This window comes from Falco peregrinus, chromosome 1 (assembly GCF_023634155.1).
Source record: "Falco peregrinus isolate bFalPer1 chromosome 1, bFalPer1.pri, whole genome shotgun sequence".
Classification (NCBI taxonomy): domain Eukaryota; kingdom Metazoa; phylum Chordata; class Aves; order Falconiformes; family Falconidae; genus Falco; species Falco peregrinus.
Window position 1 is genome coordinate 43,783,549 of NC_073721.1, and position 24,749 is coordinate 43,808,297.

The 24,749-nt window shown below is 43.4% G+C and overlaps 1 protein-coding gene across 1 annotated transcript in view; it reads right to left on the reverse strand.

The window, feature by feature from the left end:
• PAPPA (pappalysin 1) overlaps nucleotides 1-21,922 on the reverse strand; it is a 184,459-nt gene extending 162,537 nt beyond the window's left edge. Inside the window, exon 1 of the mRNA XM_005231279.3 lies at nucleotides 21,079-21,922. Coding sequence (XP_005231336.1) covers nucleotides 21,079-21,475 — 397 coding nt within the window. The 5' untranslated portion in view covers nucleotides 21,476-21,922. The remainder of the gene's footprint in view (nucleotides 1-21,078) is intronic.
• Between the last annotated feature and the right edge of the window lie 2,827 nt (nucleotides 21,923-24,749).

The window sequence follows — 24,749 nt, forward strand, 5'->3', positions numbered from 1 at the left end:
CAACTGTCCATCTGACCTCCTCCAGGAGGCCCTAACCAAGGCCACTGCATGATTTATAACCCAGTTTGTTTTCAGAACTTTGCTGGGGACTTAAAAAGAGCCACATCTTCACAGGGGCCCTGCGCGCTGGACAGGATTTGGCAGCACGAGCACAGTAGTATCAGCGGCTGAACTCCTGGAAGAAAGTCCTGGGTGAGGACACGAGGCATTGCTGTAACCAAGCTTGTGATGCCGAGATTGGAGCAGATGTTTATCAGCAGCAGCCACAGAGAAACGGGAACTGACAGCTAGAGGCTGTGGCTGCTGGAGCCATAAGTAGCACTCTGTGGGCAGAGTTTGAAAGAGGAGAGGCCGAAGTCGCCCATGCAAGCTGCTGTAATCCACTTTAATATTATCAATAACAGACTCCAGGCCTTCCTCCCTCACTTCAGTGCTGTTTCTTGCATCTTGCTTACAGCAATCTTCCCCACTTTGCTGAGCAACGGGTAGCAAAAAAAAAAAAAAAAAAAAAAAAGACTTGTTATGCTTTCCTTTCCAGCAGCCAAGAGGCTGGGGGAAGGGGAAGAAGGAGGTCAGTTTGACTTTGAACACATCAGGTGTGCTGCGGAGCCCGTCACAGCCGTGCAAGGCAGAACAGAAAACAGTGCCCTGCACTTCTGAAAGTTGGCTGTGCCTGTTTTGCTGGGAGACTCCAACCAGAGGTGACAGGACTCAGTTATGAAAGGGGAATTTAGGTCAACAATCAAAGCTGCAGTCAGGGGGCCCAAGAACAGGGAGCTAAAGGTTGGGGCTGTTTTTTTCTTTAGCATGCTTTAATCGTTTAGTATCAAAGCACAGAGGAACGCTTGAAAGAGCAAATATTCTACAGGAACCTATAGAAAGCTTTTATCTGTCCAGAGGAAAATAATTAAAACCGACAGATTTGGGTTAAGTATCCCCATGTTCCATGCAATTGGATAAGTCAGTGAAGATCCACTGGAGCAGTTCTTGAGTTCTGCACTGGGTATTTCATGGTATGATGTTGAACCCAATATAGAGGGGAGAAATAATCTCTCCTTTCCTTTGCCATGCTTCCTGCAACCCCCACTTCCTTCTACAATAGTTAAATAATTCAAAGTCCAGAGTACTTAAGGCAACATCTCTGTCTATACCATTTCCAACACAGCTAAGAGTCCTCCTGAGGTCGCCCCCTGAGACGAGGAGTGGCTCAAGCAAACCACCTGAGACTTGCTCAGGTGGCAATGTACTACTTAAGCGAGCAAAAAGGGGATGTTTGCTGCTGCTGCTATCAATCTAGCTGAATTCACACCAGATAGTATCGTTTACAAGCTATGCGATAGGATTCAGATCTGAGACAGAAGGATGGAGTTCTTTTTGTTTTGCCGTGAAAGACAAGATCTTCATGTAGAAATGTGGAGTTTAATACAGCTATGCTTTGTAACATTGAGAATTTGGCCTAAGGCTCTTTAAAATATCAAAATCTTTATATCCTTGCCATTTAGCATTAAATTAAGCATATATTCTGTACTGTTTCTCAAATTCCCAGTCACTCATATGCTCAATGAGATACCTTGAAGCCTGAAAACAGGGAGACAACAAGGGATAAAACAGCAAAACATGAATTTGTAGTGGCTGGTTAGTTATGAACATTACATAAATCCTTCCCTTCTGATAACAAAATCATGTAGGCTGCAACAGAGCAGCCGCTGGCATGGACAATCATATTAGTGACACTTCACTGACCTATTGTGAGAATATACCCGCTAAGAGTATATAAGAGCTTACTGCAAACAGATCTGGTAGGCTGGGGTTAGTGAGAAATTATTAGATTGTGAGGATTTTGAGGTGTAAGTGAACACACAACACTGCATAACCAGATGGCACAGAGAAGCGAGCTTCAGTCCTTGCCATATTGTAACAGGGTCATTCTTGGACCGGGTATTGCTCTCGCAAGGGCTCCTTCGTATACAGTATCAGTGTAAACAAGTATTAGTGGGAAGGTTGGCTTATCTAGATCTTTTTAAGCATTTCACAATAAAGCTGCAGAACCAGTGGAGACTGGTACTTGGTTAACAAACTGTGGCTGTTTATGATCTAATAACTAGGTTTAGGCGGGCTTTTAGATGGATAGCAAAAAGCACATCCTTTACAAGGGTCAAACTGCAGTCCCTGCTATAAAGTCTGGGACCATGGGAACATTCCAGAGAACAAGGGTAAGGATTTTATAATATCTATGAAACAATTTATTTCTCCTGCCTTGTTCTCTGAAACAACTGAATATATTTGGTTGAAGCTTGGAAAACCAGTATGTGTCCATGTTTTTAGGGATGATGATAACACATGCAGATATAGGGACAGTATTAAGATAGTACAGGCAGGCTTCATTTGGATACTACTTCAAGTCATAAACTCTGCAGCCATCAGCATGTTCCTTCAGAGAATCACTAGTGTGTGCCGTAAACATGGGAGGCTTTGCATCAGGCTTGATTTGGGCAAGAATTCAGGGTGGTGGCTGCCAGTTGTACACACTCTAGTGTGGCTCCCTGACAACAAAGCAGAGTTTAGTGTTTATGAAGACCCAGATGTCCTTCAAATATAGGGAATGGAAAGCCCTCCATAAGTTTGTTGATTTGGCTCAAAAGGGCCTTAACACACCTCTCAACTGCCAAGCTTATCTATGCTAACTGATCAGCAGAACCAGGTTACGAATTAACCATCCTATTGTAGCTGAGGCAGTGCATTCACCTTTAGAGAAATCCAGCATTAACATCATTCTCACTTCAAAAGCAGATCTTGCAAAACACAGAGATACGGATCGAGACACATGCGTGAAAATCCATCTTTCACTGACACGTGCACAACACACAAAACTGGAACAACACATGAACATACAAAAAAGGACGTAAACACAACAGCACACCGGCAGAAGGGTCACCCTGCACACACAGATGGATGTTCCCAGCAACATGCTTGGTAGAACAAACGTCACCTCTGTTTCCACGTCATCTCCTCCTCCCTGAGCTATTAGCCAAATACTGATTAGCTATCAAAGCTCTACAGAGAAATCTACTCTTGTGCATGCTAACACAGAGTGACTTTCCTTCCTTTTGTAAGAGTTAATGCTTGAGAGCAAACACAGAGAGTATCTTCTATGGAAGGAACAGACACGTAAGTCCCATAACTTCCGGGCAATCTAAATGATAAAGTGGTATTTCTGGGCTCCTTTTAGAAAACAGCACAGAGAATTGATCATAAACTGGGTCAAGACAGGTCAGCATACCTCAGAGCAGATCAGATGGCCAGAGCATCCCAGGAGGAAACGCTCTCCTGGAAGGATTATTAGGGGCACATCTGTGCCATCAGATGACCATACACAATACCCATCAGCTCACTAGGAGTTCAATATGGCATTTCCTTTCAAAATGTGCTTTGTGCCTGACAAGCACTGCAAGTCAATCAGCTGTAGCAGTGGCCAAGCCTGTAGTCGTGCTGGAAAAATGCCCAACGCGCTGCCCTACGGAACCCCCTCGATGGCCAGAAAGACAGAGGGGTGAGAAGTGGAGGTCTAGTATGAGACTGCTTGTGATGCTCATCAAAATACACAGCCAGGATTGAAGGGGGGACAACAACACGGCTTGTTTTGCCTTTTAGAATTCCCTTGTCTCTGACCTTTACAGCAGCATGGAACCAGCTGAGCAGTTACTGCTCCCAGCTGCAGAGAGAAGAGCTTTTACACCATTGCACAATGCACGTGTGTTTGTGGGGAGGAGGTTAGGGCTAGAGAACAAAGAAGGAAATCTAGTGGCACCTAAATCAAACATTATGATCAATGAGGGAGTGGGAAGAGGACCTGGGGAGCGGGGACAACCTTACAACCTTTCCAGGATCAGACAGATGGCCAACATCCACATTATTACAAAACCAAAACAAAAACAAAAAATTCCATGAATGCAAACTAAGGCACCCTGGGAGGACACTGTAAAAATCACATCATGATAGCTTAGACTTGTCTTTGTAATTGAGGGGCATTTCCACATGAAACAGTTCTAGTTATTTAATTGGATTTTGAGAACATTCTTGGGCAGATATTTTGTGAGTGCAAAACTGAGTAGTTCCAGCACCTTTACACTGATTTATACCATGCAAGGTCTTTGCTTCTGTGAGAATTAAATATCTTATTGTAAAAATATCTTAGATCTTATCCAGACTCAAATATATTATTGCATCTGGCTTTCCCATATGACTGCATCTTTCCTGTACTAATGGAAACAACTGAGGAATTTACCAACCTTAAAACCAACCTTAAAAGTCTCCGATGCGGTGCGTAGAACAGCATGCCACAGCAGCAGGCAGAACACAGCTGATTGTGCCTGTTCTCTGCTGTCGCTTTTGAAAGGGAGCCGGGCCTTCTCTAATCATGACTATTTCATGCCTCAAATTCCCCGCTCCATACTTGCATGCAAGTTCCAAACCCATACACAAACCACAGAGATATTTCTGCTTTCTAGGAAACATCCTGCTGCAAAAACCTGCTGCTCTAACATGATATAACTATTAGAGTATGCATTCCAGATAGGCTGTAGTCACCACATACTAACCTAAGTATATAATTTTAGAGCTCTATTTTTCTGCTCAGTTTGAATCCAATTTCATTTGTTTTGCTATGATTTTCCTTCTGGAAATACCTGAGCCTGTATTTCTGCTCTACAAATACCAGTGATCACTTGATCTGTGAGCACAAATAAATAGACATCTAAAAGAAAATCCTCAGACAGACACTCACAATGTCTTAGAAGTGTACGGAAACAAATTCACACCTGTTAAACTGAAGGCTGTAGCTGAAAATTCAGCCTTTAGTTCTTAAAGGACAAGATGGGACAACGATGGGCAAACCTCCAAAAGGTCATAATTCTACTTTGCTTTCCATAAGCATTGCCAAAGTCAAATGCTTCTCAAAAGTAATTGACCTTCTCAAGTCTGCAGATCTGGGAGAAAAATGTAAAAGAAACAAGCTACCTTGGAAGATTTTTGGCAATTCTTGTGTTTAGCTGAGCAGCAGGAAGTATCGTATGTCCAGCCTTTCATATGTTATTTCAGCCCTTCCACTTCTGGTTAAATTTGGAACCAAAGAAATGAAGACTAGCAAAGTAGTATGTACACGTACTGCTTTCTCTGTGCATAGGCCTATATATACTTGTGCACATGGGTTTGAGGGAGTAAACTGGGGCATTTTGAGCACTTGGCTTAAATTTGAATTTTGAGGAATGGTCTCCAGCTGGGGGTGGGTCAAATGAACTGAAACCCTGTCTCAGAACACTCATTACCTTCAACAGGTCTTTGGTCTATATTTTTTGTTTGCAACTCAGCCAAAGTCACAGGAATAGGTAATTTCAGCATATAGCCTGCATACCCTTCTGGACCGCTGTTCTACCCTGAGACTGTGAGACAGACCACCCAGCAAGAAGGTGACAAGCAAAAGTCACCCCAGGCTTAGTTCGTTTTACTCACTTCTTTGTTTTTAAGGGATGTCTGCTGTGTTAGCTTCACACTTCTGACAGTGTCAATGCTCCAGCTTCCAGAGGGAAACCATGATTCTGCTCCCCAAAGTTTGTATTTTACAGCTAAATTCTTGGCTTCATTGAAGTCAACTACCTTCAATGAGAAAAGATTTTAGTCCTGTTTTTCTGATAGTTTTCAGACTAGCACACTGGACTGTTTTGAAGGAGAAAAGTCAAGGCATTGCTCAGCACACTGTTCTGGTTAAAGGTGACAAAATCTAACCAAGATTAACATCATATGAAAATGATCCTGACAATTCAACTAGAGTGATCCTGAGGAAACCCTACAAAGAGCTGGAAATATGGTGATTAGAATATCCTCCCAGTGTCAAGGAGAATCCATAGAAATACTGGAAAAACAGAAGATTTGAAATTAGCATCCTAGTGCTACCTGTGTGTTACAGTGGGATTCAATTATTTTTGCAGTTATAGCTGAAAACCCCAGAATGATCTGACGTTAGAAGAACTCGAGACACTCACATGGGTGACAACAGAATTGACTTCTCTTTAAAGACCTTGCAATTTGGAAAAACACTGAATTTTACTGTGAAATTTCTGGTGCCAGGTATCCCATTGTTCTAACCAAAAAGTTTTTTTCAGTGATTGACTACTCTCAAGGCTAAAATACCATATTTTCTCACTGTTCTGAAGTTGCTTAGTCTCCATGTGCATCCACTGGATTTACTCATATCCTCCATTATTATATTTCCAATCTCCAATTATCAGATTAATATTCCCCAAACATATATTTAAAGATCATGATGATCAAGTGACCTCTTAATCTTCTTGAGGCAAATACTTTAAGACTTGTTACAAATCATATAATTATTGTCATGGCTCATTTTTTTCCCTCCAAACCCTCTGTCACACAACATCCTTCTGAAACTGTAGACACCAGAACCAGGAAAAGTACTTCAGGAGCAGCTACTCCAGTGTCAGGACAAGGATAACACAACCTCCCCAGTCCTGTTCAATGCTTCCTTGTTTACATAGCCAATGATGACTCTAAACCTTTGGCCACAGCAACACATTGGCAGCTCACATTTACACGCTTTCTCTATTCCAACAGGCAGTTACTCCTACACATGCAGATCCAGGTGAAAGACCCTTCCCCCACCACCCATCTATTATGTATGACTTGCCGCCTGTCTTTCTATATGTATGACTTCACATTTGGCTTTATTCTAATGCATGCTGTTTGCATGTTCTCAATTTTTGAAAACACCCAAATGAGAGTCCTGTTTTTGTCATTGTTTACCACTCCCTGAACTCTGCAACATCTGCAAATTTTATCAGGACTGATTTTGTGTTTTCTTGCAGGTTGTTGACAGAAAATATTAACTAGTAAAAAGCCAAGACTAAATTGTGCTGAATAGGAGGGAATGTGGCCAGAGTCACACTGTTCAGACAACAGCTCTGTTTTTCAGTAGGGGAAAATAAATACCTGTGATACTCATGAATACGAGCTTACACAAGTCAAGAGAAAAAAGATGGGACAAATAGATAAGGAGGAGATTGGCAAGATATGCCTCTGTCGTTTTGTCTCTTTGGCATTCCACAATCTCAGTCTTCTCTTCATAGCAGTGAAGCACTGCAGGGACCTAGCACAACCCTGGGCAATGGGACTTCTGGGATGAGCATTCCTTCTTTTTGGTACAATGGAGTGGCATTTACAATTTACAGCATCATACATGATCGAAGTACTGCTCTGATGATATTACCTCATCCTTACAAAAAGCACCTATCTGACAGCTGCTGAGAACCATTATCCCACCTTCACAGATGAGGACAGAGCTGGAGACACCTCAGAGCAGTTGTAAAGTAACAACTAAAACCCCAGAACAACCTGTGCACCTCCAACCACTACACCACAAAATAAGCAGCCTGAACTGGCAGAAGAGGGAGCTGGCTTCTCTCACACAGCGGTTTCATCACTGCTGAAACAAACACCCTTTCTTTCTCCAAAGCTTCTAATTTATCACTGAAGGAAATCTCTACTCTCTTCCCAAAACCACCAGCCAAAAAGAAACCTCTACCCTTTGCAACTGCCTCTGTTTTCCTTCCTGCCAACTAGTCTCCGTCTCTCCTTTCCTTACAGAACATCTTGTTGCAATGCCCTTCTATAATAATTTTCATGTAAAAACCAGTGCCTCATCAAGCTTGCCCTGTCACCAGTGTTTGACAAGTGTCAGAGAAACCCCATAAAAGCCAAGCTGCGAGTTTGTTAGTGCAAAGGACACCATGTGTTGAACACATTGACAGTTCTCAATAAATAACATCCCTGTAGAACAGCTGGTTGGATTGCTTGGGTTTGGAAGAATGTTGGCCACATTGCCTACTTACGTGCATCATCCTCAATGATGCACAGAAGATCCTGTGCATGGGGAGCGGAAATACATCACTTCCAGAAGATACCAAAGTATTTTTTTTTAAAAAAAAAGTATCAGAACACAAGTTTAGATCCTGACTCAAGGTTTATAGTCAATTTCAGACATACAGATGTGCAATAGTGTTGTTTTCTTGATGTAGGTGTAAGAGACGTTCCTTCTGAGGGAAGGGAGAGGCAGGAGATGGTAGGATGGTAGGAAGAGCTATCCTAATCTTGTTTCCTTCTTCCCTCTCTCTTATGAAATAGATAGCTCCCATTTCATTTAGTGCTTTCTTGTTTGCCAAAACACTTTGGCCTTCACAGTGTAAGACAAAACACATGGCTGGGGCAGAAAGGCCATTGCTTCTCTACCTCTGCCATCAGCACTTGAAGCAGAGGGAAAAGTCTAGTCCAGTGCTCAGCCTCCTAATGCTGCCAGGTGCCTTCCTCCATGAGTATGAGTGCTCCTGGCCCACCTTTGATGCCAAACTCCAACCCTTTAGAAAGCTTTGGAGAAGGAACACAGACCTCTGGCGGTACCATATTGCCTCTGTGTGATTCAGCTGCTGTTGCTTCCCTTTCTGGCCTGTTCCATGGAGCCTGCAGGTGTTTGGATACAGCCATTTCCCAGTAAAACTGGTGCTATGCTGACGTTTAAAACAAACAAAAAAAAAATAAACCCCTAGTATTACAGCGTATAGCTGAAGACCACCCCCGTTTGAGCATTGCCTCTGGTGAGACATAGAATGTAAACAGTCTGTTTGATTAAGCCATCTCTAGCAAGGGGACTTCGGGGAATTCTGGTCTTTCCCAGCACAAAGAGCAGAAGATACTCTGCTCTTCATTAATTCAGAGCTCTTCAAAGGGCAAGAATGATTCGCTCAACTTTCCTCCTAGGAGAAACTGTTGATAGTTATCCTGGAATTCTTGGAGGATACTCACCAATATAAATCAGGTCCATTTCCACCACCACCCTGCCCCAATTCTTTATTTAATCTCTTCACAGGCAAAGTGATTGTGCAACCACTGATAAACTCTGTTGATGCTGGAATACAAAATGTTCACTTCTGATTGTCTTCCCCCCCATTGGGGTGGGAGGTGGAGAGACCACACTGGAACAGTCTTATAGATAAGACAAAATATTTGTACAATAAGAGAAACTGCTTTTTCAACAAAAAGCAACAGATAAGGCTATTTTAAACCATCACAGTTTAAGGTATGGAGGTTCTGCCAGCAGCAGACACCTTTGGTAACACATCTAAAACTTCAAGGCTCTTACATCTAAAAGTGGGACTACAGCTTTCACATCTATTATGTCTGTAAAAACACCCTTATTCCTCCCAAGACACTGCTTATGGAAATGGGGGAGCCTGGACAGTGACATGAGCACTGCATTAATACTACACCTCTGCACAAGTGAGGAACCACAGTCCTGACCAGTGCTGCTTCCCTCATTCCCAGAACTTTACTTTATCTGGTGATTCTCCCACACATTTTGAGTAGGCAGAAAGGCTTTTTAGAGGATCCCAGTTTCTCCTGGAAGGAAACAAACACATAATTCCCTCACCTCCTGTCTAAGGCCACCAAGGTGTAGTACTAAAGGCACAACCCAGGGGCAGTCACAAGAAAATGGATTTCTTCTTGGGTTCCCCCTGTGCTGCAAGGGGTTTGGGGGACCTCTGGAGCAAGTTAAAGCATTTTGCATTTTCCAGCTGACAGCACATGGAGATCTGTCCCTTGCTCCAAGCTCATGGTGACTATGTCATGGTGTAGTCCTGTGTTATCTACTTACTTGAGTCTAGCTCACTCCTACCTCCTTAAGCTGGTAGTTCTGTGAGAGAGATGTGCAACACCAGATATATCAGCCTTCTGCTCAGACTACAGTAGGACAATTATCCTTTGGGCTGTTTTAGTCCTTTTACAGCCTTTGTGCAACTCAAGAGCAAGAGTTTTGCCAGGAGCCAGAATCTAGATTTCAGTGTTTAAAAAAACATAAATAGACAAAATCAGTGGATATATTAAGAAGAAATTCTACAAGTTCATTGATGCTAGCCTCCCTGCTTGGGTTCCCAAATACTGTCCATGCTGATTTTATAATTTTACTCCCTCTTTTTTCATATTTTCCATGACGAAGGGAAGAGAAAGACACATAGTTAGACAGGCAAACATCTCATCAAAGAAACTCTTACAAGCAGATGCAGAGTAGGAAACATCCAGCAACCCTGCTGGCTCCAGCCCACAGCATGGACCTGAGCATATCGTTGATTTTCATTAAGTAACATTGCTTCCTGTGAACTTCCTCTGAGGGTGTTTGTTTATAAACAGAGGAGGGGATATTATTGCTGGAGATGGGACCGTATGGGAGGAGGTGAAGGAGTTTAGGGCCACAAGACTGGAGAGTAGAGTTCAGAAGTGTTTGTTGCTGGAAACACAAACACTGTAAAACTGGTGTATCGCCTAATTTCACAGTCCACAGGGATTACGATAGGTATATGCAGAAAATGCTCCAAAAAGTATAAACAACCCCACACTGTACAAATGTTTCCCACTGCATCACCATAACCATTACACACCCAAATTAAACTATCAACAGCGGTGACGGTGGTTGGAGGTTGTTCTCCATGACATTCACTTCTCAGCTTGTTCATTTTCCCCATTGCATGCGCTGTCTCTGCCCCAGATTCTACACGTTCATCGGTCTGGAGCAGTCCCCCTGATTTCCTCTCCAACGGAGTTACTCTAGGTTTACATTGGTGTGCTCAACAGCAGAATCTGGCTTGTACTTCCCACCCTTCCCTCTGCCAAGTACATGTTTCAAAATCATGTGCGTAATGCATTTAGTTAACATTTGCTTTTTCTCCCAGTACTCCTTTTCTCCCTGAACATCTCCATTCATGAGCTACAGCACAGGAGGCTTCCAATGCTTGTCTAGTTTATGCTGAAAATAATTCCCATTAAATTATCACTGGTGAAAGGCGCTGTTTTGACCTCAGAGAGGCTGCTCTGTTTATCCACAAGACAGATGCAATGTAAGACAGTAGTAATGCAAGCTCAGCACCTCAGACTTTACAGGCACAGATGCTACTGAATTCAGAAAAAAAAACGCATGGACTGCATGATGTACAGCCTCCCTGTTGACACTCCCGAGAGAAACACTGGTTGTTTAGCCATGAGGGTGTGCACTAGATTATGATCCCTCCCCAAAACAGTCTGTGGCACTAACACACTGTGTGCAAAGCCCCTTCAGCAACTTCTCACCTGGTCCATGTTTAACTAGGGGATAAACAGGTTGCTCTCACCCTTAATTAATAACCCAAGATATCCAGAGACAGATTTGCAGCATTTCCTAGGAAGAGCAACTTACACATTTCACAAGCTGTTTCAGCAAGTCAATATATTAATCAATGTGTAGAAGTATCAAAAATATCAAAGCATTCCAATTTAGAGTACTCTGAACTAAGGGTCTCGGTGATGTTTGCTTTTCTCTCCCATTATGGGCTGCATAAACTGTTCCATTTGAGAAATACAGTAATTCATGCTGATTCAAACATCACCAGCATGTCTGTTCAGACATAGTAATTCCAGAAAATCTGATTTTCTGCCATCTCCAAAGACCTCATGTCACAAACACCAACCGCCTTCCTCACCCACTCCCCGTGTTGCCAGTGGTTTCAACAATGCAGTACCAGGTAAAACGATTTTGTCACCACCATCAGCTCAGCACAGCAAACAAAGAACCCTCAGCAGCTACAAGGATCATCCTGCAGGAATTAGGGTGTGTTGGCTTCACATGGAGAACAACCTAGGCTAAGGAATAACTGTCATTGCCCCTTTAAAAAAAAAAAAAAAAGTTTGAGAAAAGGCCAAGCTGGGTTCTGTTTCTAGCTCTGTCACCACCACCCTACCACATCTTGGACAAATCAGAGCATCCCTCCTTTCCTCAGTTTCCCTGATTGTAAGGGTAATGTTCTGTCATGCCTAAGAATCTCATCACCACCATCAGCAGAATGCTTTGAGGCAGTTATTGGGACCACAAAATCAGTCTTACTGCAGTGGTAAAGGAAACTAACAGTACTAGAATACATCAGTACAGGATAAAAAACCCTACATTCAAAACTCAGTAACACTCGTAACATTGAAGGCCTTTCCTTTCCTTTTTTTTTCCCTGTCTTAAATAAAACAAACAAAATAACGGTGATAAGATCTGTTTCCTCAATCCAATGGATGATCTGTGTGAATATGCTTCCAACACTAAGAGCAGAGACTAGACGAGAAAGAAAATGAAGGAGGAAAGGAGCCTGCAGCTGATGCTCGGTGTCAGGAACAGGGCTGCTCTTCTCCCAATTCCATGACAACAGAGGACTCCTGGGAATCAGATGAGCGAGGGGAAGATGGGTCAGAAGAGAGAAATCCATATGGGAAAGTGATTTAAAGCAAATAAAGAGGCAATAAATTAGATAAGGAAAAGGAGGAAAAACACAACAAGGGGAGAAAGGAGAAGACGTAAAGGAGCCTCAAGTATCACTCGAAGGGAAGACTCAAGGAAAGCCTACCAGACCCCAGGAGCTGATCAGCAAAGAACAGAGTGTTTTCTTCTCTAACACAGCAGTTCTTTTGTTTTCATGAGCTGGTATCATGTGTCTCAGATGCTACTTCACCAGGCCAATCCCAGATGCTTCTCAGTTTTACTTCACCCTCACTCCCTCTTTTGTGAGAACTGCTCGCTCCTTGTCTGTGTACTGCTAGGATGGATATTAAACAGAACAATATCAATAATTCCCGGAAAATGTGCATGAGCATATGCCTGACTAAGCACACAAACACATGGCCTGCTTACCCTCTGTTCCCACAGCTCTTCCAACACAAGCTGGCTGAAGCGACCAACCTGGTGCCCACCCTTGGGCTGCAAGGAAGGGATGCCACCCTCCTGCGGCAGAAGAAAATGAAAACTACAGAGTGTGTAGGGTCACCCACGGCACGCGTGTGCTAGGGAGGAGGAAACCAGCAACTGTGCAGAGCAGGAAGAAGGGAAAGACAGGGGAATCAAGGACACCAGATAATAGAGAAAGAACTGAGCCTATGATGGTGATAAGAGAGGGTGGAGAGATTGGATGGGAAAGTTACACACTTACATCACCCAGCAAAACAGAAAACTGGACAGTGTGTTTTGAATAAGTGCTCTTTTTAACACTGGGAAAAAAAAAACCAAAAAGAAGAGAAAGGTTGAAAGAGATGGAGGCCAGAATGGGATTTGGAGTATACCAAAAACAACTAAAATAAACGTCCCCTTCCCCTGGCCAATTTCTCTGACGTAAGGCCTTCATTTTGTTTTGTTGGGTTTTGTTGGGTTTTTTTTCCCCCCTCTTGTATCCAAAGCAAGAAGGGGCAGCAAAAAAAAGTACTATGGAAGGGTCCAGGCTGTAGAGGAGGGATGCAGAAGACTTTCTGAAATCAGACCCTAAGTCAGGATCAGCCAAAATCAATGGTATTTTTCCTATGATCCTGAACATGTTTAGGATCAAATCCATGATGCTTGTGTAAATCTAACTTTATGAATCCAGCCCCATTCTCACCAAGGGATAATCTGATTTGTATTTGTATTTATTCAGTTTTAACTGTGATATATACTGCACCCTCACCTGATGCCGGCAGCCTTATGGATATTGAACAATCCCCAACTAAGCAAATTGTTCTGATCACCATGAACAAGGACAGCAGAAAGCAAAATTCCGGAACAAGATATTTACTCTTGTTCTCCTTTTAACTCACCTTTTGGAGTTCTGCTCTGCTTACATTTAGAGTAAGAGTACTTTAACTTCATGGATGGCTTTGGAGAGAGTAAACTTTATAACAGGCACTAACATCAAATCAAAGCAGATTACAAGATCTGCCACTTGTGTCAGAATATGTGGGGAAATAAACAAGCTGCTCTTCCTTGATCATTGGAGTTTAAATGCTCTATTGATCTGGGAAAAAATCAAAGGTGCTTTGGAAATTGTGTGCATATGTGCATGCTTCTCACACCAGAGAAAAATGGAGAGAAATGTAGGGACAAGCAAAAATCAGGAGAAGAACAATCAAGCATTTCTTCTCCGCAGAAACCTGAAATAAAACTAAGAATCATATTCAGGTGTCAGCTACCCCAAGGTAGGGAAATGCCCACAAGACAGTGTAAGCGTAAGGTCGGAAGAAAAGTACCCTGTAATTTCTAAAAGTCTCATTTTTGGGAAAATAAACAAACAAAAAGGAAAGCACAGTCAATTGTTCTGTGTCCAGAACAGTGCATGAAGCAAACACCCAGAACCTAGGAAATAGAAAAGCCCAACTTATCTTGCATATTTAAAATAGAAAGAATAACATAAACTGATCCTTTAAGGTCTATATTAAATTAAAAATTTGGTAGCACTGAGAGAGGAGCTTAAATGAAGAAAGAGATGATATTAGACTAACTGTTATAGCTGAGAGAAAAATGCGGAGACTTTTGATCAACCAAGGCTTTTCTGATGCCTTTTCAGGATAACCTGGAATACAAGATTTGAAGAAGTAAAAATGTAATAAAGTGAACATGTTCATTCTTACTATGATGGGATGTAGGAACTGCCACACAGACCAAGACCAGAGAAGGGTGGGATATGTTTGATAAAATATTTTTCTCAGGAAAAAGGGAAATTAATCAAAACAGACTATCTGTGGGAAAGGATCAGTTCTGGCAAATATTCTAACTTCAAATTTCAATAGAAGTTTCATAACTCTCAAAACACCTGATTCTTTTTTAACTTTCTGAAAATAAGAAAGCTCATATCTTTTACCAGCAAATGTTTTTCTTTCTCATACTTAACAGTTTTCTAAAAAAACGCTTTGGATCTCAGGTACTTAAGATGTTGTCAATCTGTCCTTCTCTTTTCCTGTCTTACATTATAGCGGTGACTCTTGGTCTTAGCTAAAGATCTTTGGTTTATAGTAGAGCACTGGGAAATTTTCTGTGGCCTGTGCTATATCAGAACCTACAGAGTGGATATTCTCTGAATGTTTGGACTAATTATCTGCTGTTATATCCCTGACACTGCAGGGGACTGAATTTGGCAACCCAGGTGGTCCTTTCTCTGCTCCTGCTCCTATAATTTCTATCAGAGAAAAGAAAAGAAGAGATGAAAAAACAACGGCTAAAATTGGAAGCAAAACTATTATATAGGAACATTTCATCTGACCCCAGTTTATTTTTGTTTTTTCAATATATCTTTTTGAAAAAAGACACTATATTTTGGATCTTTTTTTCTAGCTCAGGCCAGCATGAGCAATGAAAATCCAAGGTGAAAGCGCTTGGTTAATCCCATGGTCTTGACAGCACCTAAAACCCATCGATCCTGCAGTATTTTTGTGTTAAAGCTGCTCAAGCAGGTGTCATGACTGCACCTTTCTTGTGCCAGACCTGAGGAGCTTGGCACCTATGTCCTGACAGAGCCAGACTTGGACTCCGAAGAAGGCATTTCTCCACCAAAAATCCCTGCCCCAGCAGCTGGATGCCCCTGCAGCACTCCAAGGGTCCAGCCCCTGGCACGTACCTGCCACCCTTGGGCTCTTTGCTGTTCAGTGCACCCGGCCAAAGATCTCTCCTCTCCTTGGCGAAGGCTGATGAACATGTGAAGCTCGTGGAGCAGCATCAGCAAACTCCTGGGCCCGCTTTGGAAATGGAGACCTGGCCTGATCTTCATGAGAAAGGTGAGTGGCAGCTTCCTTCGTGGGAGGGTCTGAGTTAGGGTCCCTGGGGAGCCAGCATCCCCCCTCCCAGCTGCTTCAGTGCTCAGTGAGACCTCTGGGATTTGGGATTTAAGCGCATCTCTCACTATGTCACATGTAGCTAGGGTGATGCTGGGCACCTGCACCTCCATTTGGTGTGGCTGTGGCCTTGGTGTCCCCTCGGCCGTCTGCAGCACTCCCCTGGCTCTGCATGGGAGGGTGACACGGAGACCCAGAGAGCAGCTTCAACCTGATGCAATAACATTCAGGCATCTGAATCACCAATCAGGTCTGTCTTTCTGCGATGTCTCAGGGTGTGAAGGCTTTCCAAGGGCTTCTTTTGACCCCACCACTGAGATCTGCCCACCACTGCTCTGCTCTGTGCTTCTCTAGACGTCTCCATGAACCCCTGAGGAGAGCTCTGCTCCCCCTCTCTCTCCAAACACCATCCCCTCAGCTTGCTCTGTGCCTCATGTGAGTTATTCTAACTGAAACAGGCTGGCTTGAAATAAATCAGGCCGAAATGGAGCTCGGAGAGCTGGGGCAAGCCTGGGACACATCTCCGTGCCTACAGGAGACAGCCATGCATCATTTTGGAATCTAAATTTACAACCTTCACACACAGAGAGTCAAATTTCCCTCTCCCTTTTATTACCATTTTATTAATTAGAGCAGCCTACTTGTAAGTGCTTAAAGGAAAAGAAAAAAACGTAAACACCAAACAGAAAACTTTCTTCTGATTTTGCTGTCCTGACTCTAGTGTGTAGCTGGTCAATGAAACAAGAGTCATTAAATTTGCACATCTTACGGGGAAAAAAACCCAATCTTTTTCTTTTCCAGTTTCTGACTCTTCCTTATCCAGATCCGTAGTCACAAAGTGGCTAATCATTTGAACGCATCTACAGGGAAGCCAAAACCACACAGTACATCCTACCTGTAGGCTTCAGCAGTGGTGTATTGGAGGCTTCTCACCCTGAAGGAGCATCTGGGCAGGTGTTCAAGCTCCTGTCATTGTGGTCCAGCTGTTATTCCACTCTGCCCTTCATGCCCATCACCCTGGGACCTGGCACATGCCAGTGCTAATTAAATGACAGAACTACAAGCTTTACATTTGACTTACTCTATAGTCCTTAATTCTAATACTTCATTACAGAACAAAACAAGAAAATTAGTGAAATTAAAAGACAACAGGCTGTTGAAGATGAGAGAATGTGTCATTATCTATCTACATATCACTTTAATGCCAATGAAACTCAGAGTAAACTCTCTATTGAAAACATCCTCAAGTTCCCAACACATCAGCTATAAGGATCAGCTCCAGGGACAGGACTTACCTCACCGATTCTACCTGAAGTGCATTAAATCAATATCAGGCTCCAAAAGTTCAGAAGGGAACCAAATTAACCCCCAAAAGTAAACATATATTCTTAAACCCTGTGAAGGGAACAGACGTATGCAGTGTCAATTACATATCTTTATAATTGCCCAATTATTGGGTCCCAACACAGATGTTTCTCAGTCTCTCACATGCAAGAGCTGTGGCTTTAAGTGAGCTTCACTCTGCTGATTTTGGCATTTCTTTCCCTTTGGATTCTACTGCAGTTTTATGTTCATCAAGGACTGAAGCTGGGAAAACACAGGCACTCCCTTACATATGAAGCTTTATTAAGTTGGGATCATGCTCTCTGTTGGCAGGCAGAGGAATAGAGAGACAGAGGAGAATGAAACTGAGAAGGGGGAAGAAAAAAAACCCACACCAAAACAAAACACAAATAACTTTCACTCTTCAGAGCAGGCACGCCTTCTTACTCCGGCTCCCACTGCCAATCATTCATCCTGCTCCTCTCAGCTCCCAGCCAGCAAAGAGTCAACATCACATTCCCATGAAAGCATGAGCTATCCCATTGCTGAGCCATATACCAGAAAACACACTGACAGGGACTCAGGAGGATCCTGTTTCTTAGGATGGAGTTGCATTTCCACAGGAGGACTGAAATATCTTTGATTACAACAGAAGCAAGGTCAACTGTGCTTTGAAGCCTCTGATTTTGCATGGCATGTGCATTACCTAACTTGAGTACAGTCTGGACCTTAACTCCTTCCTTCACAACTAGATGTGCATTCAAAGGCTGTACAGGGGAAAGTGCGCAAACTTGCATGATTAATACCATGTGCACATGTGTGTGTTTATAAGAGGGATGTACTGTGCTGTGTGGTAGGTATGCACATCCAAGGAGTGTTTGTCCAAGAACTATGTGGCCCAGGGAGGGAGGCAAGTATGCAGGAGCTGCTAGCTGCCTCCGCTGGAGAGCTGCACCGCAGGAGCCGCACAAAGGAAGCACAGCCCAGCTCCGAAAAGGCTTCCGAGCTTTTGCGTAACACAGATCAATGGGTCAGACTTCTAGTTTCCCAACAGCCTTCCCTGACAAATGCCAGAACAGATATCAGAGAAGTCAAACAGGGCAGCAATAACATCACTGCCAGCCAGCGTGAAAATTGGCAGAGCCTGGCACCAAGGACTGCCTATCATCAGAGACAGGGCATGGCCCGGCACAATGACGAACCCACTTAACAGCACTGTAAAATTAGCCATTTATGAAAACAAATTGAATACTGCAGCAGAGGGTGACGTAAGGAGAGTTGGCTCCAGACAGAAACTCCTGTAGCCTGGATTAGCAGAAGAGCTCCGTTATAGCAGGGCTCAGGCACAGAAGCTGATAACAACTTGGGTCCCACATAAGATTTTTATCAAAAACAACAGGCTTCCCCTATAGGCACACATATGGCTGCTGTATGACTTGTAGTGACTACTTATATGCCAGGAAGGAGGGATGGAAGGGGAGCAGTCAACACAGTCAGAGGGTAGGGTGTAGAAAGTAGAAGAAGATAGAAGGAGGACCCCCAAACAAGAGATGTCTTCCAGTCAGTTCTGCCCTCTTCTTCAGATCTGTGCAATCACACAGTTTCCCACTTTGCAACTGAGGTAGAAGTTGGGGAGAAACTTACTTTTGGCACTGTCAGCAAATTTCACCCAGTCCCTGCCCCCCACCCCCCCCCACCCCCCCCTCCAAACACCCAGAAGGGCTCTTGGTTTCAGTGGGGTCCTACAGAGGCAACTTCAACAGCAGAACCAGGCTCCTGAGTCTGTCACATCCCAAAACAGTGAAAATGAGAAAGCCAAGAGTTTTGGCAGCCAGAACCCTTGATTTCCTCATTGAGGGAAGCATAATCTCTCCCTAAGCTCGCTGCAGGTCTGGGAGGCTGTGGTGTGTGGAGGATACTCCAAGTGAGTTCCTCTTGGACCTCTTCCAGGTGTTTACACACAGAGCCAAACCTGGCTTCTCTTCAAGAGTGCATGCGAGGGGGGTAGGGGGAGCTTAAAAATAAAATAAAAATCACAAAGTCCTCCTGAGCTGAGCTGCAAGCTCTGTGGTGTAAAACTGGGGCATTTCTTTTCATTTTTCACAGTGGAATGTTATTTCCATGCATAAAATGGGTCAAGTGTTTTATACAGGCAACAACTCAACCTCCCCCATCCAATTAAAGTATTTTACTACAAATGATCTTTGTGTGTTTTTGTCTAGGTTCCCTATTGTATGAATTAGAGATACTTGCACCAAAGGCGGACATGGGGGCTTAGGTGTTGGATTAAACACATTAGAAAACACACTGATTAGATCTGTGTAAACCCAAATGCCGCTTTTCCTAACTTGAAAGGGAAACACTTTGTGCCCCGGGGTTTCAGTGAAGACTGGGAACCAGGAGAGCGGAGCATGAGAAAGTCAGAGGAAATAATGCAAGTAATAATCCACTTCACCTATGAAATTGCTCATCTGCCTGCCCTCCCGAGGGCAGAAGGGACCAGCCCATGCCCAGCACCTCCTGCCCACCCCGGCATCAGGCACACACCACGTCCCCCTCCTTGCAAACGAGCAGAGCAACTGGGATTGGGGGAAGTTAAGGAAAAGCACTGCTGAGTTCATCTTAGTTTTTCTTTTCCTTAGGACAAAGCAACTTTCTGGCGAGCCCAGAGTAGTGCAGGTCAGGGCTGGGGCAGCAATGGAGCCCAGCGTCGCAGGGAGGGTGGCAGGGCAGGGGTAAGCTGGGCTGGCACTGGGCAGCCACGGTGCCACCGGCACCAGCACCCGCTGCCTCCTGGTAGGAAGGGACTCCAGTTAAAGGGAAAGGGGGAATCCTCCCTGTCTCTTTAAGGCATCTCCTAGGACATGGAAACTTTGTACTTTCAGGGAATCTCCTTGCCAAAAGAACTGTAAAACATGTCCTCCTCCCCCCCCCCCCCCCCCCCCCAGCGCACCCCCCCCCCCCCCCCCCCCCTTGTCTTTCTGGCTTGTTTTCTGTTTTTTTTAAAGGACATTTCCATTTTCTATGACTTCCTTCAGAGCAAAGATGGATGTGGCGACATTTATAAGGGTTTGTAACCCTCCGAAAAGTATCCGATTTCACGACAACTTCACTGCACTTTATCACTAAGGGGGGAGGAGGGTGGGAGGTGGTGGGAGGGAGGGGGAGAGGGAGCGAATGCAGGGGGAAAGAACCCAAATTCACGATGGGCTCATAAAATTTAAATAAGAAAAGTGCAATATTCCTCATTATTGTTCAGCTCAGACAGCTTAGACTGGTAGCTGCTTTGAGTACTAAATGATTTTATAGGGCTATTTGACCTTACAATCATTTGTGTTACACTTGCCATTTCTAAGTGGAGACAAAAATACTCAACACATCCTCTAGCTGCAGTGCTAGTCCCAGCCCTAGCTGAGTGTCGAGGGGTTGGGAACTTTATAAACTCATTTGATTCATTTGAGGTTTCACAATAGCCAAAAGTTCCTTTATAGCTTTTTGGAAACCACATGCTAACGTTGCATCTAAAAAGGTAACAGTGAAGTACACTAAAAAGCTAATAAAACTAAGGAAATCTTATAAGGATCTTAGATATGTGTTTCTTTGCAGCCACACACCAGACACATACATTTCTTTTCATACATACATCAAGCTACTTTCAAATGCTCTGTTTACACTTTCCCAACCTGAAAATTAGGTGAAAACCCACCATAAGAGCTCTCTCTCCTATCTGCATCTTGATCTGTACACACAGAAATAAAGAAACTACCCAGGATACTGCCATTTCCCTATGCAAAAGTTTACATAACTTTTTCTGCGAGCATCTACTTTCAGACAGTTTGCTGAGCTCCGGTATTTCACCAAATATATATACGATAAACGCACCCGAGCGTGTTTACACATGCACTCGCACACAGATGTACGTTGCAAGGCACACACGCAGATTTAAATGTACACACACGTAAACTATACACACGCACGCCTACAGCTGGCTGCTCTGCTGGCTCCCGAAACGTAAAAGGGATGCTGCAGCCACAGGCACGACCAACTACCTACCTGCAATGACAGCCGGAGATCTCTGTCCTCCTTCAGCTTTCAGCCACACTTGCAAAGTGAAGGCATCTCGGGGCAGCTCAATATCTGCCTTCAGCCGCAGCTGATCACCTTGTCCACTGAAATAGAGCGCCCTGCTCGGGGTAAGGGACTCCTCTTCGTCCTTTACCTCCCGCTGTTGCCTCCTGCGGGGGACATGCCCAGGCTCCAGCCCAGCAGTGGAGCGCCTTCCTCGGGCTAACCTGGTGGCACAGGTGCCCGGGGCCGTGTAGCGGAGCTGGCGGCTGTGCCTGGTGTCCCTCCTCGCCCTGCGGGAGCGCTCGTCCATCCCACATTCGGGTCCACTGGCTAGGGCTGTACAGAGAAGCGCAAGAGGCAGCAGCAAACTCCAGAGCTGCATTTCCAATCTTCCCCCCCCTTCTCCCCTGCAAATCCTCCCGATCTGCCAGCTTTGGGCTCCTCCTTGCCTTGACTTTCTTCTCTTGTTCACCCTTCTTGGTATTTGCTCTTTTTATAACCCTTCTCAGTTGCTTTTTCTTTTCTTTTTTTCTTTTTCTTTCTTTCTTTTTCCTGCTTATAGATTTTTTTTTCCCCCTTAAAACAAATAAAAATAAAATAAATCAAAACTCCTTCTTGGTGGCAATGTATTTTTCTGTTCTTCCTCCTCTATCTGTCTTCTTCTCCTCTATTCCTCCACAGCTGGAATTCCTCTCCCTCTTCTTTTCTCTGCTGGATTTTCTTCCCTTTATTTTTTTTTTCTTTTTAAAAAAAACACACACACACTCTCACACACACACACACACACCAAAACAAAAAAACAAAACAACCCCCCCAGCTTTCTCCAAGACTCAGACCCACTGATTTCCCTCCCCCCAAATGATGCTCTAATCTATTTATTTTTTTGGCCTCCTTTATAACATAAGCCACAACCCCCTCCTTCCCCCCAACCTCCCCCCCTCCCTTCTTCTCCACAAAATGAAAGAAAAGAGAAAAAGCCCCTCAGAAGATGAGTAAACAAGAATATGCTAATCTACTCTAGGGTGCTCCACCTTCCCAATTGAATGATTCCCATTAAAACTGCAGGGATCATGACTAATCAATCAGCTTGAAGGAACAGATAGCTCCAGAGGTTCAAACACTTTTGCTGTTTTCTTTTTCCCCCCTTCTTTTCCTCTCTTCCTCTTTCCTCCTATCACTTTCCCCCCTCTTATTTATTTTTTAAAGAAGACAATCGAGATGAATGGATCAATGTGACAAAAATCCTGCACCCTCCTTTTTGCAATCTCCCCAGCTTTCTTTCCCAGTCCAGTCCAAAGCACACATTCCTATTTTTTTTTCTTGGCAAAAGAGAAAGCTATTTCTCCTCTCAGACTCCCCGTTGCACTTTGCTGGTAAACCTTATGCTCCTCTGCAGCACATAAAGAGTCTTGAAACTTGAGTCTCAGATATTTTTTTTTAATTGCTTTCTTTCTTTCTTTCTCTCTTTTTCACTCTCTCTCTCTTTTCCTAATTCTTTCTTTTCCTCTTATTATTTTTTTAAAGTTATGCAATCAGCCAGGCTCCCCCTTTTGTGGTCCCCCTCAGTGCAGTTGTGTGCAGCTAATCCAAATGTTGCATCAAAGGTCCCCATCGAATCATCAGGAGCTAAAAGGAGAGAAGCTTTTTGAAGAGCATTTGCCTTCCAGAAGCTGTAGCAACAGAGCAGGATTTGGCTTTTGAATGCTCCAAAAACTCCTGGTTTTTTTAAAAATAATAATAATAAATAAAAAGATTATTAATTTTATTGGTGGATCGAGTAAAAAAATCCTCTCTCAATATTGCTAATTTTTTGGTCTAAGCAATTCAGCTCCCCTGGCTTCCTTGGCTTAGTTGTAGCCACAGGTAAGGTTCTGGCTGCTTGCTGGTTTGTAGATCTCTGTTTCTGAGCTGGGACGTTTCTTTTTTTTCTCCTTTCCTTTTTTTTTTTTTTTATAATATTTTTTTTTCACTCTTGAAAGATCTCAAAAGCTCCCCCTGATGGCAACAAAAAGGATTTTTCTAAGTACTTAATAAGTGGAAATGACTTAGCAGTAGCACACTCTGAATCTACGGGCCACTAATCCACTCAGAAGTGCAGCAAAACCAAGTTAAATCACACTGAATTCAATCACAAACCCAGTAACCCACAACATCCTCTTCATCTCGAAACCAATGAGTGTCACACCTGACTTTCCTATAAACTTTTAACAGCAATCACACAAGAGTGTTTTCCTGGGACTGTAAGCTTTCTGCTTTTGCAGGTTACTGTATTAGTACGTGCTTGTTATGACTATTTGCACTTAAAATATACATGATACAATTAATGAAAGTAAATTTTTCAGTGAGGAAGAGTTGCTGCATGCTTGAAAGGTTTTTGAGAGATAGTTGTTTTCAGTTTCTAACTAATTTACAAACACTCAAGAATGTACAACTGGAATTTTCAGGGATGCTGGACATATCCATAAAGTCTCACCAGAATTCAACAGCTGACGAGCCCCTCTCCAACCATACAGACCTTCCCTATGCAACAGCTCTGCTTACAAGGCAGACACAAAATACTGGCAACATCTACAAAATTTGTAATAGAAGAACTCAAGGCAATTAAGCTTTCTCAACAACCAAGAGGAAATTATTAGCTAGGAAACAAACTATACCATGGTACACACTCCCATAAACATCCCAAAGAGCTCCGAGGGATGCAAAAAAAGATATTTATGCATGTGCACCTGCTTGGCAGAAACAATTTAAGATCAGAGTACTGCTACACACAGAGGAGAGTGAAAAATCAAAAAAAATAATTCAAAAATTAGAAGTGAACTTTTCCAGCTTCAAATAAGAGCTAAACCAGGAAGAGTGGAGCTGCTGGGGGCACTGCTTTCTCCACCTGACAACTCCCTCCATGTCCTCAGGAACTTTGCCCATACCAAGTCTGGAAGAACAGGCTCTTTAACGTAGTGCAGGTTCCAGTTTTTTCAGTGGGAAAAGCTAATTCTGTGAAATCATGTTTCTTAGGGACGTTATGATTGGCTGAAATCATTAAAGTTATTGAAACATTTCAGTTTAATGGCACTACACCATTTCACTTTGAATGTCTTTGACCTTCTATTTCATACAGTATCACCAGCAAAGTCTCACTGTGACCAAACGCAACACTTCAATGTATCCGACTGTAGCTCCAGTCACAAATTCTGGGGTACTCTTGTTACAAAAAGGCCAAAGCTCAGCCTTCTGTATTCATGGAAGGCAGAAGAAAATATGAAAAGATGGAATTTACCTCCAGTGCATGAGTTACATGTTCGATCAGTTTTATTTCTAAGACATAGTAAAAACATAAAGAAAGTGTGATACCCAAACTCTTGAGTCCTGAGCGATAAAGAACAGAGTGGAAGAGATGTGGTTTTAGGAATAGTGAGTAAATCTGGGATTCCTTAAGCCTGTGGGTCAGCTCTAAGTTCCCTGACAACAGATGAAATTCTACCCTGCACAGATGGACATTTATTCTCTGCTTAAGCCAGTACTTAAGTGATGTACGGGCCTTCTGGCAGGGGGACTTCTACCCAAGGAGAATAATCCTACTGTTGAACTCGAGTGGAGTATTCTCCTAAGTAAAGGGAGCAGGATATTGTCCTCCATCTAGAGGTATTTTCACAAGGAAA